The following is a 13,005-nucleotide window of genomic DNA, read 5'->3' as shown; positions in this document are numbered from 1 at the left end:
CCGGTCCTGGCCCTGGCCACCGGTTTGTGCTACCTGCATCGCTGCATAGACCCAGCCATGCACTCCTGCCCTGGCGGCTGTGTTGTCCCACCTGCATCGCTGCGCACACCTGGCACTCCTGTTCTGGTTGCCAGATCCAAACGCCCCCTGTCTGGGAAGAGATTTTATGCTCAGCGGAACCGCCTGCACTATTGCTAGCACGGTCATCATCATCATCAGCCATCATTATGAGTGACTTATTTAGAAGGTATCGAGTAACGTGCGCTATTCATCAGTGATTTTGGCATATGCAGACGAACGTTTACTGCCAAGGTTGGTCATGTTAGCCATACAAGGGCACACCAACGAAGCCTGAGTAACCACCTGCAGTCGCCGTAGCCGCATCGGCATGGATGACGACAAATCGGGTAACGTGCACCGCTTCTAAAAGTGTTATAGCACTTCAATTTGATGCCTCCGCTGAGGTAGGGTATTCTATTAAAGCAGCTTTCTTCTGAACTGCCCAAAGTGACCTGTAGACTGCTCCTGGGGATAGTTGTGCAATCAATTTTTTATTTCGATGTCTCTGCTGAAGAAACTGTCTAATGCAGCTTTTGTTCTAAACTGCCTTAAGATCATTGGACTGCTCATGGGAATGGTGACGCACGGTAAGTACAGGAGCGTTACTCTATACTGATGAGAAACGAACGAACGAGAGTTGTCGTGCAATCGGCACGTTTAATACATACAAACAGATAGAGCGTGCACTGAAAGTTCGTTTTTCGTCATATAAAGTGACCCCCCAAGACACTATCTTAAGTGTCATGACACATCGGCAGATTCCAGCTTTGAGTCTTTTCTTTTCTCGGCTGTGAGCAAAGTGAATCCCACCGGCGAGTGTTCAACCTAAAAGCACTGAGCTAATTCCTGATTTCGTGAAAGTCGCTGTTGCTATACCATACCGCTTCACAAGTTACCGAATTTATTATGATCCTACTGTCGGGTGATCAGGATCGGAGTGTCATCGCGGTTTCTGAGTGGCACCGTGCACCGCACAGTGGATTGTGAGTGTGTATCCGAGCTCTTTGTTGAAAAATGCGTGAACCTCCTACGCAGCAGCTGTCTACTAGTTGTGTATCGAATAAATCGAGTAACGGTGCTCTTGCACGAGACGACTACCTTTTGGTAAAATTATAACTTCCACTATTCTGGAAACATGCATATACCTACTGTGTACTGTGTATCACATCACGTGTAGCCGCAGCCCTACTCAACGTACGGGGCTAGATAATAAACAATGGCAGTCGTCATTAAATTTCTATGAATTTCGAAGGTCATCATTTGGAGCACAATCCAAAGGGTGAAAGTACCTATTCATGCCTAAACGGCTTCTCTAATGAAAATGTATTTTTAATTCGATTCTGGCGCAAACGTTTCATAACTATTTTTCAACACTGTATCTGCTGAAACTACTTAGACTGACTGGTTAAGATGCAGACGTGCCGTTTTCACAATTCCATTTTGAGTAATCCTCAACTGTTTTATGGATCTTTCAGTTAGTTACGTAACTAGTTACCAAGTAAAAAATTACTTGTGTCATGCTCGTACTCGCATCTCATTTTGGAGCTCTCTGGCCTCTAGCTGAAGGCTAAAACTGGTATATATATCTACTAAGCTAGTACAGAGTTATAACCGGGCAGCGGTGACATGGTAGCTGCTTGATTTATTAGAGTTTGCTGAAAACTTTCTAAATAAGTAATAATTATTAGTCATAATATTAACTCTTCGCAGTTCTTTCAGAATGCAATACCAGGTCGCTGAAGTAGGTAACCTTCCTTAGCTGGACAACAACAAGCCTTTTTGTTTTAAAGAGTGTCACAGTTATTCGCCGTTCCACTGTCATATCGATGTCCAAGAACTTTTTCTTGGGTATAGCTAACTACCTAAGTTTACCTATAGATAGCCGCAAGCTATCTGCTGTTGGCGAACTGTCAGTTCTGATTGATAAGTCAGGCTCGAGGTGGCTCGTCCAACTGTCCATGTTCCCGCCACCATGATTGTTGCTTCCACAGATTAGAGAGTCTATGTTGGCTGTCGTTGCATCATCTTTACGTACCATCTTTATTTAATCGAGCTATTTTATTTTGTTTTATCTAGGTTGACTTAATGGTTTCAAAATCGAACCTACAACAATGTAAGTAGGTACCTACCTACGTACCTTTGAAGTTGCAACAAGGCGAAACCTTAAGGTTTTGGCCGAGACCTGCCCTTAGTGTTGACGAACATACCTAAAGGTGACCTTGTTAATGTTTTTCATATGAAGTACTGAACATTTTACTTATCCTGGTGGCATGACTGATCATTTACTTACCCAGCTAAGACATGTTAGCCGGGTTTCATTTATCAACTATTACAATTGTTATTGTTGTGTTAATCAATCTTTATTAATTGATGTCATCTACCAAGGAATGCTGCCAGAGCTCATTATATTCACACATGATGATACAGAATGATAGTAGCCCACAAAATCGGTGCAAAGGCTTATAAAATAACTTTCCTTCCTAGTAGGACTGCACAGGAACTCGTTAACCGCCGAGTTAGTTAGAATACAAAATTAGACTGTGTGTTACTTGTCAATCTAGAATATGAATATAGTGACCTGCATCATGTTTTGAAAAACTGAATACTTAGTTATCCGCCAGTGTCACAGCCTTCATCTAATCTTTTCCAGTAGCTGATGAGGCTGAGATATTTAGTAAAATTATCTTCCCTTCAAGCACCACTCCTCGTTCCAAGGACTAGATGCCGCGCCAGGTGTTGCAGGCCGTGTCGTCGTACGGGGCTGACTGAGCAGGTCCTCGAGGCTCCAGGGTCGGCTGCTGCATTTCTGAGGTCAGTCCAGAATTACATACCCTAGTCAGCATGTGCTGACCTGAGCCCCAGCGGCCTGGATCGATATTCTACATTTTACAGCTTTTAAATATTGTTGCAAAGTATTTCACTGGTTCCATCCATTCGGCTAGTGTATGTTAAAAATATTCCCTGGCAATAACAAGATTTTGATCAATAATTACTTATAGTATTGCTTTCGAAGAGGCACTGTGTGTATCCATATGTATAAATACCTACCTATACATATGTATAGGTACATACCTTCCATAACTTTCTGACAAGTCAGGAATAATAAGGAAGTACTTAAGTCTTATGTATACTTATACCTTTCTTTTTAGTATATCTATTACCTAGAAATCTATGCATTATAAATTTATAGATTCAAATATTTATCTACTGATATACTCATCAGTAGCTTATGGGTCACAGTTGGTTTTCTCTCCACCATGCGATAATAAACACATCTCACAATGTTTAACTAGGTTTCAGATAGGCTCAGACTACATAATAGACGCATTTTTCCTGAAATAAAAATGACATATTATGTATCTAGCCTATCTGAAACCTAGTCATTTCTGCATGGTGATATTACAACTGAGGCGCGCGGGCGACTCACTCTATTTATATAGGCACCCGCACCTTGCAAATTAAAGGTGGAGAGAAAAATTGACTTTATTTAACTGTCACTGTGACCCTTATGATGCCGAACACGGAGAAAGTCGAAACGCCATATCTCCCACAATGTTTAACTAGGTTTCAGATAGGCTAGATACATAATATGTCATTTTTATTTCAGGAAAAATGCGTCTATTAATAGTAGAATGCAGGTACTTAACCGAGAAACTGGATGAGTATTTCGCAATTATAGTTTGAAAGTAAAAGTAAATTTAATTAACACTTCAGATGAGTAAGTATCATTAATATAATTGACGTACCTACCTATCTAATGGATGGTTACGAAGATTAAATTCACAAATTATTTTTTACAATACATAATATAATCTCATAGTCACTCTACCAAAAATTTTCCGGTGCAAACTTATATTTTACTTTGGTGTAGTGTAGTGTAATATATTGAAAATTTGTAATTATTTTAATCGGGGATTGTAACATTCAAATCAGTAAATAATCATTTAACTAAGTAATTTAGAGACGATTCATAAATAACAAAATTAATGGTTTATAATATTTTTCCCACGATTACCGTTTAGATATACAATTATACCAGGCACAATGTTGCAGATCAATTGTTCGTAAGTTAGTCGTGTATTATTATATCTCTTCAAGGTTAAACTTAAATTGGAGCGAATATCTTGAAGGCTATCTCTTAACGATGCCTTTAGGTATTTATTTAGCTACTTTCAGCGAGTAGCTATAGTGCTTTGCATAGGTATTGCCCTGTGTTTTATTCTGAACCCTACATAGACCAATAGGCAGTGAGGAAAAGGAAAATTCAGATAGGAATAATAACAATCTGTTATGTAGACGAAGATAACATAACATTTTCTATTCGACTGGACAGCAAACAGGACGACTTTTACACTTTGTAAGCGAAAGGTGCAGCTTGATACAGTGAAACATTTGCATACAATGTTGTATCATCGATAGTGAACGCTCCAATTATTATTTTTCTCCAATCACCGCATCGATGATACTGATATGAAGCAACGGTTACGTGAATTTGAAATTGGAATGTTGAGTTCGTAATGAATCCAATAAACAAGGTCAAGTTGAGATGACGCGGCCTCGTCTTTCACGCTTCAAATATACGCGCATTACTATAATATCTTATTGTTTCTTTGTTTCAGTTATACCGGCCTTAGTCACGTCAATCACCATATCCCCGAACGGGAACAGTCCAGAAGTTAAGATGGTGGGAGGTATGATGGTAGACGTGCAGCAGGGCTTCGTCCCCATGACGCCTCCCGAGCCAACCAACAACTACCAGAAGAGTAGAAAATTAAATCTTAACGCGACGACGCTTTCTACTAATGAGAGGTATAGACGTCTGATCCCGTACATGACTTTCTACTACGCTAATGACCTGACGACCGCCGAGCCACACCGCGCGGCCGTGGAGGTCGAGAAGGCGGAGATAGTGGAGGCCGCGGTCATGAGACAACAGAAGAAGCTCTACCCCTCGCCGTACAGGAACGTGCCGCGCTACCAGAGCAACCGACACCAGTACCACCAGGACTCTGCGCATCCGACCAAATTGTACAAAGATCCGCCTAATTACTCGGCTCCAACCAGAGTGACACCGAGCTACAGCAGTTTCCTAACCGACTTGAACTTGGAAGGCCATGACTTCCGACAGCTGGTCCACCGCCCTGGCAACTACAAGCAGCCCGCTCCCTTCGCAGCCCCCACTAGGAAGCCCTACTTAAACTTCTACCAGAGCGAAGACTCTTCAGGTGTTCAGTACTACATCCCCGATAAAGACTCGTCACCGAAATACAAGTTGGTTCCGTACGAGCAGACACCGCCAGTGAAGGTGCCGACTCGGCCGCCGCCGCCCGCTGAAGATATCTACGATGTTCCTTTGAAATCGATCCCAGTGCCCGTGCAGTACCGCAAGGAGCACGTGTATGTGAAGCCTCGGCCGCACCGGCCTCAGTACCACGATAGCGGGTACGCGCCGCCCGCGAGGAAGCCGCCGTCCATCGTGTCGGAAAACTATTATGAAAAGCTGCGGCCGCAAGCGCCACCACACGAGCTCGCCACCAAACCGGTCGTGGAAAGTGGCTTCAAGCCCATCGCGGGCCCGGCCGCCGTTACCACAGACGCTTCTATTTATAGCTCCACTGAATCTGCCGCACTCGAGTACGATATTCCGAAGCAAAACATACAGGTTATCGAAAACGACGCATCACAGGAGGCGACATTGAATCACAGACCTAATTACTACCAATACGTGGTCGACGAGCCGCAGTACAAGCCGGCTCCCGTCACTACCAAGGTTACGCTGAGTGACCTTCTCGACTCGTTGCAAATCAACAAATCGATTCCGAAGCTGATCACTAAAGAGAATGTGGGTTCTTCCATTAGGACCCTGCTGCAGGTGTTGAATACTCTGCGGGCGGTGCCGCAGGACGAGGCCCTGGTGGCAGATAAGCCCTATGGTCCAGAGGAGGTCGTAGTGGAAGCGCCCGTGCCTGTCGTGAAACCGACGGAGGCCCCTATTCCCAATGAGGTAGAGCTGCATGAGGAACCCTATTTGGCACCCGTCAACCCGCCGTCCCAGCATTTAGATGGTAAGATTTGCTGTGGATTTACCTATTTTACACAACTTTAAAAACATATAACTAGGTACCTACCTAATTGTTGTTAATCATTGAAAAACAATAAGGAGGTATATGGCACTTTCACCAAGTTGCAGTTGCACTGCAGTACCGCAGTATCGCATCATAATCACATAAAATAGAATTTTATGGATAATTTTATCTTCGGTCTTATGAGTGTAACCGCACTTATGTAATTTTAGGCTTAAGTACTTTGTTAATCTGTACTTCTACTCTAACTTAAAATACTACATTTGTACTACCTACATACCTAGTCCACAACGAACTAACATCCGTTATCCGTCTCACAATCCCCTATACCAGCAACCTTCTTTACTCCAGAATACGCGTCAGCCGGCAACCGCGGCAGCACGTCGCAGCGCTTCCCTCTCCAGATCTTAAACGACGACTCCGGCGGCACGCCCGGGCGGCCCGGCCGGGACTACCCCGTGCTGCCCGCCATCCCGCGCACCAGCTTTGACTGCAAGACGCAGCGGTACAAGGGCTTCTTCGCGGACCCCGAGACTAGGTGTCAGGTGGGTTTTGCTTCTTTTTTGATCCTAACTAATATTATAAATGCGAAAGTAACTGTGTCTGTCTGTCTGTTACTCTTTCACGCCAAAACTACTGTACGGATTTGAATGAAATTTGGTATACATACGGTCTAGACCCTGGGAAAGAACATAGGCTACTTTTTATCCCGGAATTCCCACGGGAAAACTTTTTAAGGCGAAGCGAAGCGCTGTCTGTCTGTTACTCTTTCACACCAAAACTACTGAACGGATTTGAATGAAATTTGGTATAGGTACATACGGTCTAGACCCTGGGAAAGAACATAGGCTACTTTTTATCCCGGAATTCCCACGGGAAAACTTTTTAAGGCGAAGCGAAGCGCTGTCTGTCTGTTACTCTTTCACGCCAAAACTACTGAACGGATTTGAATGAAATTTGGTATACATATGTTCTAGACCCTGACAAAGAAGATAGGCTACTTTTTATCCCGGAATTCTCACGGAAAACTTTTTAAGGCGAAGCGAAGCTCGCGGGAACAGCTAGTAGGTTATAAAGTTGGTAGGTTAATCATCAGCCAACAGTCGTCCAGAGCTGGATAGGCGTAGAACTAGAACCATATCTATCGTACCTAAACTCGTAAGAATGTCGGCATTTCTTATCTTCTATCTGGAGTCTTGAAGTATATTTTGACGGGTGGGATGGGATGACCCCCACAGCTTGGAGATAGGTACTGGGCTAGCAGGACAGGAACGACAAGTGATAGTTCCAACTCTTCATTGGCTGTGCAAATTCAAAATATTGCAAATTAGATATTAAGCAAGTCTTATATTCAAATCATTAATAAATGAATTTGTGAAATATAAAATAAATAAAACAGCGATTAGACTCGCAACGTTAAAATGGATATTAGGCAGGTAGTCGTAAATATTTGCCTTTTGAAACATTATTGCAGTTTGTGGTTTTATAATGAGCCTCGAAATAAATAAACAAAATAAATAATCCACCTGCAGTATTGTAATCTGCACAAACAATTATTTTAATTCCAATGTCGATTGAATGGAATGTTTTGAATTTTTACATATTTTTTACGAAGTTATCGTTTCAGATAAATTAAGTACTTATAGGCCATTTACAACCCTATAAGTACTTATAGGGTTGTAAATGGTTATGGTAATTTACAACCCTATAAATGGTAATTTAGAACCGTATAAGTACTTAGGTATAGGGTTGTAAATGGTCGAAGGCTATGGTAGGTAGTGTTTTGATATCGGACCATGAACAAATACTACTATAGATGAATTTCCCGAATGGATTCACTGCCAATAGATTAATTTAATTCACCATACAACCTCATTTACACGAGAGTAGTTAGGTACCTACTGAAAAAAATATAATATGATCCATCACTTCCTTGATACATGTAAAATGTACTTACCATTATCGTTTAATACTCACCTAGCGCCATCTACATTCCAGGTGTGGCACTACTGCGACCTCAACGGCGGGCAGGCTTCCTTCCTGTGTCCCAACGGCACCATCTTCTCCCAGGCGGGCCTGACGTGCGACTGGTGGTTCAACGTGCGCTGCGCTTCCACCACGCAGCTGTATGTGCTCAATGAGAGCCTGTACAAGTTCATTTTGCCGCACTCGCCCAAGTTTCCGGAAGACTATAGCGGGCCGCTCGTTGACAAGTGAGTTGAGGCTAGATGGAGTTAGTGTCAGCCTAACTGGGCTAAACTTTTCATATGGAGATTAGTTTCAGGCGGTTCGTATAGATAGCGTCGCCGTATTGAACAGCAGTAACCAGGAAGCGATATTTTACCATTGAGGTTTCTATATTTGACACAAGTACTGCTCTCATTATCTAGGTCTTTACCACTCAGTAGCTCGTTACACTAGTAGTGTTTGAGATTGAATACTTACGTACGTTATTCACAAATACTTACTCTCGCTTCCCCAATCTAGTTTAACAACTTCCAGGTCTATTTACCTAGTTACCGAATTTTATATTCCAGTATCATGCCTAATTTACTCAGTCCTCAGGTCCACCTCCGTTCTGATACAATGCAATGTTACCAGAGTATCATAAATATTAAATACAAACCTACCTACTAATAAACGAAATTCTCATTTCAGATACCTAACGTTGAAATTCAAGGAAATGGAGGAACAGTTCAAAAAGAACAAACACAAGCAAACAGCTGCTGAGAAGGCAGATTCTGACGACGAGACATCCACTGAAGATGAAGACACTACCATGAGTTACGAAGATGAGAACAAGGAGGAAAACGAAGAGAGCGGTGTCAGCGAATCCAGTGTCGTGGTAGGGTCCCCGGGCACCAGTGGCAATGTTGAGAGACTAGAGGAATAAAGTAAGTGTAAAGAATGAAGGGTCAAATGACCGCTTGGTAATAATTGCAAAAATTATGGGAACGTCGGAGAAACATAATCTACACCAAGAAAGATTTGGTTTAGATATTTTAGGGGATGAAATAATATTTTCGCTTTTCGCTGACTATTCGACTTACAGGTGTGTAGATATGAGGAGTCACAAAAAATGCTTACCATGTACCAACAGTCCAAAAATGCATTTCGACCTAATTTCGACGCATTTGATTAAATGACTGTGTTGTATGATAAAAGATAGTAGAAGAAGTTGTGTATTATAATTATAAACTTACTGTGATAAGTTGTTGGTGAAATTGTTCCCAATTACCTTGTAAATGAATGTTGTATACGAACTTTGTATGAATGCACGATTTTTTATATCTAATTACGTCGATTGATTTTTGTAGCTCAGCTATTTAATATGTTTAGATATTTGTCTATGAAAATAGTTTTTATGATTATTACTTGTGTTATTTTAAAGATTTCAACAGTCCGTTTCTCAAACTCTAGGTAAAAAAACTTAGTTTTTTAATTCATTGGCAAAATTTTCACATCTTCAAAATGATCTAATGTGCTTTTTGTACAACTACCTAAATAACGACAAACTTAACATTTTTTATTTTTCGTCTAGACATTGAGAAACTGACGATATCTTAGAGAGTTAAACTTGCCATAGTCTGCCATGTTTAATTCATTCGTTAAGTTACACAGAGATAGAGCTAATTAGAATGTAGAATCGGTACAAAATTAGGTAGATACTAGGTATTCAACTTCATGAGTACCTATGTACATATTCGAAACTAATGTAAAGCTAGTGATCGTATTATTGTGCAATTTGTAAATATTCTGCGAAACTAGGTAAGTAACCTTTCTCGTTTGCACATGTACCTAAGTGCAATAAATTATTTATTTCTTACAGCATGCTTGTTTTAGTTGATGAAAATCACAAATTGGCAAGATGTTCCATCGGGAGTAGTTTATTAGATATTTACAGTGTGTGACATCGGACTTATACTATTGATTTCTTAAAACATTTAATTTGCATATACTTACATGAGATCTCAAAGAACAAAATCTTGATTATGTTACTTTTAAATGCCATTGAATGAACATGCATATTCCAAAAAGTCCTACATTTGGACACATCTAGACTACAGGTATAATACTGATAGTTATGTGGGAAATATTCCATATTGAGATAAATAGATATGATGGGATTTTATACAATTACTACATACCACCAATCTCTGGACTGAGAAGTCATTTTGGACCATATTCAGGTAGTAGCCAAGATTAATTTTATCTGAATATTTTAAATATTTATACAAAAATATATTACTTTAAATTGAAAACGTTCCGAAAGAAGGTAAAGAAAAAGAATTTAGTATTCCCATATCTACTTAAGTTTCAAATTAACTTGTGTAAATTAATTTAGTCTACACATACACGAACAGACCATGTCTCACACGCATGTTCTTCCATCCTCAGATGTTGCCTCATCATCAGTCTTTAGCATCACTCTAATAATAATTTAATAAAATACCTACTACAATAATAAAGAGGGGCGACGACCAAAAATTTGGCTAAGCTGGTATGTACATCAACAACGCATCGCCGCCCCAAAACAGACAGATCTATTCAAAAAGTCCTCTCACGCTCCACTACAGCAAAATCCATCTCATGAATCCGGCAGCACTAACCTTTTCGAATAGATCACAAGACAGTTTACCCTGTTGTTTAAAATTTCGAAAGTTGCCTCTAAGCTACACGTACGTAATAATAATAAATGACAGCACAAAAATGCTTAAGAGTATAGGTGATCAGTATCGGTGTGCGGGGGTCGGGTGGCGCTGTGCTGGCGGCGCCTAGTGCTTGAGCAGCAGGGCCGCGTGCTTGAGGCGCAGATGGGAGCGCAGCGTGTCGATGCGGCTGTACGTGGCCGGGCAGTAGGGGCACAGCGAGCGCTGCGCCGTGTGCGAGTGGAAGTGGTGCCAGCGGTTGGACACCTCCTTGCCGCAGCTCTTGCAGCGCCACAGCGCCGCGCTCTCCGCCGCCGCCACGAACATGCTATGGTACGAGTACTGCGGCCGCGCGCGCTCTGCAACAACGCGCCACGTCACGCAACGCCTCACGCAACACGCTACATGTCACACTCGCTAGGGGGGTGGATGACCACTGAAACTACACGGGTTGTAACATACCACAATTTAATGTAAAAATTAGTAATAAATACAACAGATAAATGCAGGAGTTTGCAACATGTTAAAATTGCATTACATAACATCAAACAATGTGAAAAATAAAAATTGCATTAAACTGCTTGCATAAAACAAAATTATTTAAATTAAACTTTAAACGGAGGCATCAAACCAATACACATCGAAACAAAATATTCATAAACAACAAATCGTTCATAAAATTTTCATGTAAAAATATAACAAGAGCGATATTCAGCTGTAAATAAGGTACACGATTTGACACCCCCTCTCTAAACAATTACACTATTGTGATATACGACACTATAACAAATTTGCTAAATTGTATTCAAGAAAACAAAATAAAACTAACTAGACCATTGCTATCCTGACAATAACCCATGCATTTCCTGCAATCCATTGATTCCAAATTTATCACATACTTGTGATATATTATTATGTGTATAAATGTAAATTTTAATATACAATAAATTGGAATATTCAAATAGCTTGGCCAAATAAGTGACTCGGTCTTCGAGACCTCCAATCATAAGACTAAATTTAGTAATTCGTTATTATTATAAATTCCATATGGCATTAAGTTAGCTTTCATTAACTCCAATTTTGTGTTCATTCTAGTAATAATTTAAGTGGCATACTTTTTGAAAGCCAAAAAGAGATCAAGGGGTTTATTCTGAACCAAACGATGTGATACTCCAATAAGTTCGGGCCAGACACTAGAATAGTATCCTAACCTAAAATATCTAACATAATCTACATTAGCCAATCGATTGCGATTGCAATTTTATCCATTATTCGTATTCAAAATTGGTCTTCGATTAACAATTTTAAATCAATTAGATGCGTAAACGCATCGCGACGCACTTCGTGTGAAGTTTTCAGTGTATACTAGAAGCTCTCCCCTCGGGGCTCACTAACCGGTCGGATAGCCATGATCTATTCCAACAATAGATTGCGCGACAATAAATAATGAAACATGTAAGTATTACGACTGGCAGAGGTAAACAAGCTATATCTTAATATTACCAGCTATAAAACCTGTACAACACCGTAACCGAAACTGTCACAATAGAAAGAGTAGTTTCACTTAGGCAAATACAATTACTCGTTACAGACACCCTCCATCAATGACATTTATATTTATATATGTATTTTTAAAAATATCTTTTAGTTTGGTTACGTAATTAAATAACTAGTAATATTGCACTGAGTATGAATATGCTATCAAATAATAAGCGCCCACGTTACATTAAGTATAAAAATCTGTCATATTAACATTAAAATCTTACGGAAGAAAATATAGTGTCCGATGAGCAATTCCTATGATTACACGACTACTAATTAGTACGAGACTGGATGAGTGTGGGTAATTACAAGTGACGCTTAGCTTACATAGTCCGAGTGGGCCCCTATATTCAATACACAATTGTTATAATCTAGCTATGAGTTATGACTATTTTCAAAAATTGCACAAGTGAAATGGATGTTCACAGCTACATAACAGCACTAACGATAACGACATACGTCTGTCAGGAGACCGTCCGCGGGTTTGCTATTTATTTATTTATTTGGATGCGTTAATGCTAACAATTAATAGAATTGTTTATATTTGGTAGACAAGGATCTGATTTAAAACGGTGACTTATCATTCTACATTAGTAATTTGAAGATCTCTGAAAAAATGAAGATAAAATCTCGAGTGATACTGTAATCTCTAGGACTCGTTAGTAACCGAC

The 13,005-nt window shown here is 40.4% G+C and overlaps 2 protein-coding genes across 2 annotated transcripts in view; one reads left to right on the top strand and one right to left on the bottom strand.

The window, feature by feature from the left end:
* The window catches only part of LOC105384424, a 32,274-nt gene extending 23,238 nt beyond the window's left edge, over nt 1-9,036 (top strand). The window contains exons 2-5 of the mRNA XM_038120160.2: nt 4,680-6,125; nt 6,495-6,688; nt 8,142-8,356; nt 8,802-9,036. Coding sequence (XP_037976088.2) covers nt 4,680-6,125; nt 6,495-6,688; nt 8,142-8,356; nt 8,802-9,036 — 2,090 coding nt within the window. The remainder of the gene's footprint in view (nt 1-4,679; nt 6,126-6,494; nt 6,689-8,141; nt 8,357-8,801) is intronic.
* A 978-nt stretch (nt 9,037-10,014) lies between these two features.
* The window catches only part of LOC105384425 (sex determination protein fruitless), a 63,772-nt gene continuing 60,781 nt past the window's right edge, over nt 10,015-13,005 (bottom strand). Inside the window, exon 11 of the mRNA XM_038120159.2 lies at nt 10,015-11,151. Within this exon, the coding sequence (XP_037976087.1) occupies nt 10,919-11,151 (233 nt within the window). The 3' untranslated portion in view covers nt 10,015-10,918. The remainder of the gene's footprint in view (nt 11,152-13,005) is intronic.

Source organism: Plutella xylostella, chromosome 6 (assembly GCF_932276165.1).
Source record: "Plutella xylostella chromosome 6, ilPluXylo3.1, whole genome shotgun sequence".
NCBI lineage: Eukaryota > Metazoa > Arthropoda > Insecta > Lepidoptera > Plutellidae > Plutella > Plutella xylostella.
The sequence above is the reverse complement of the archived record's forward strand: the minus strand, read 5'-3'. Positions and strand labels throughout refer to the sequence as shown.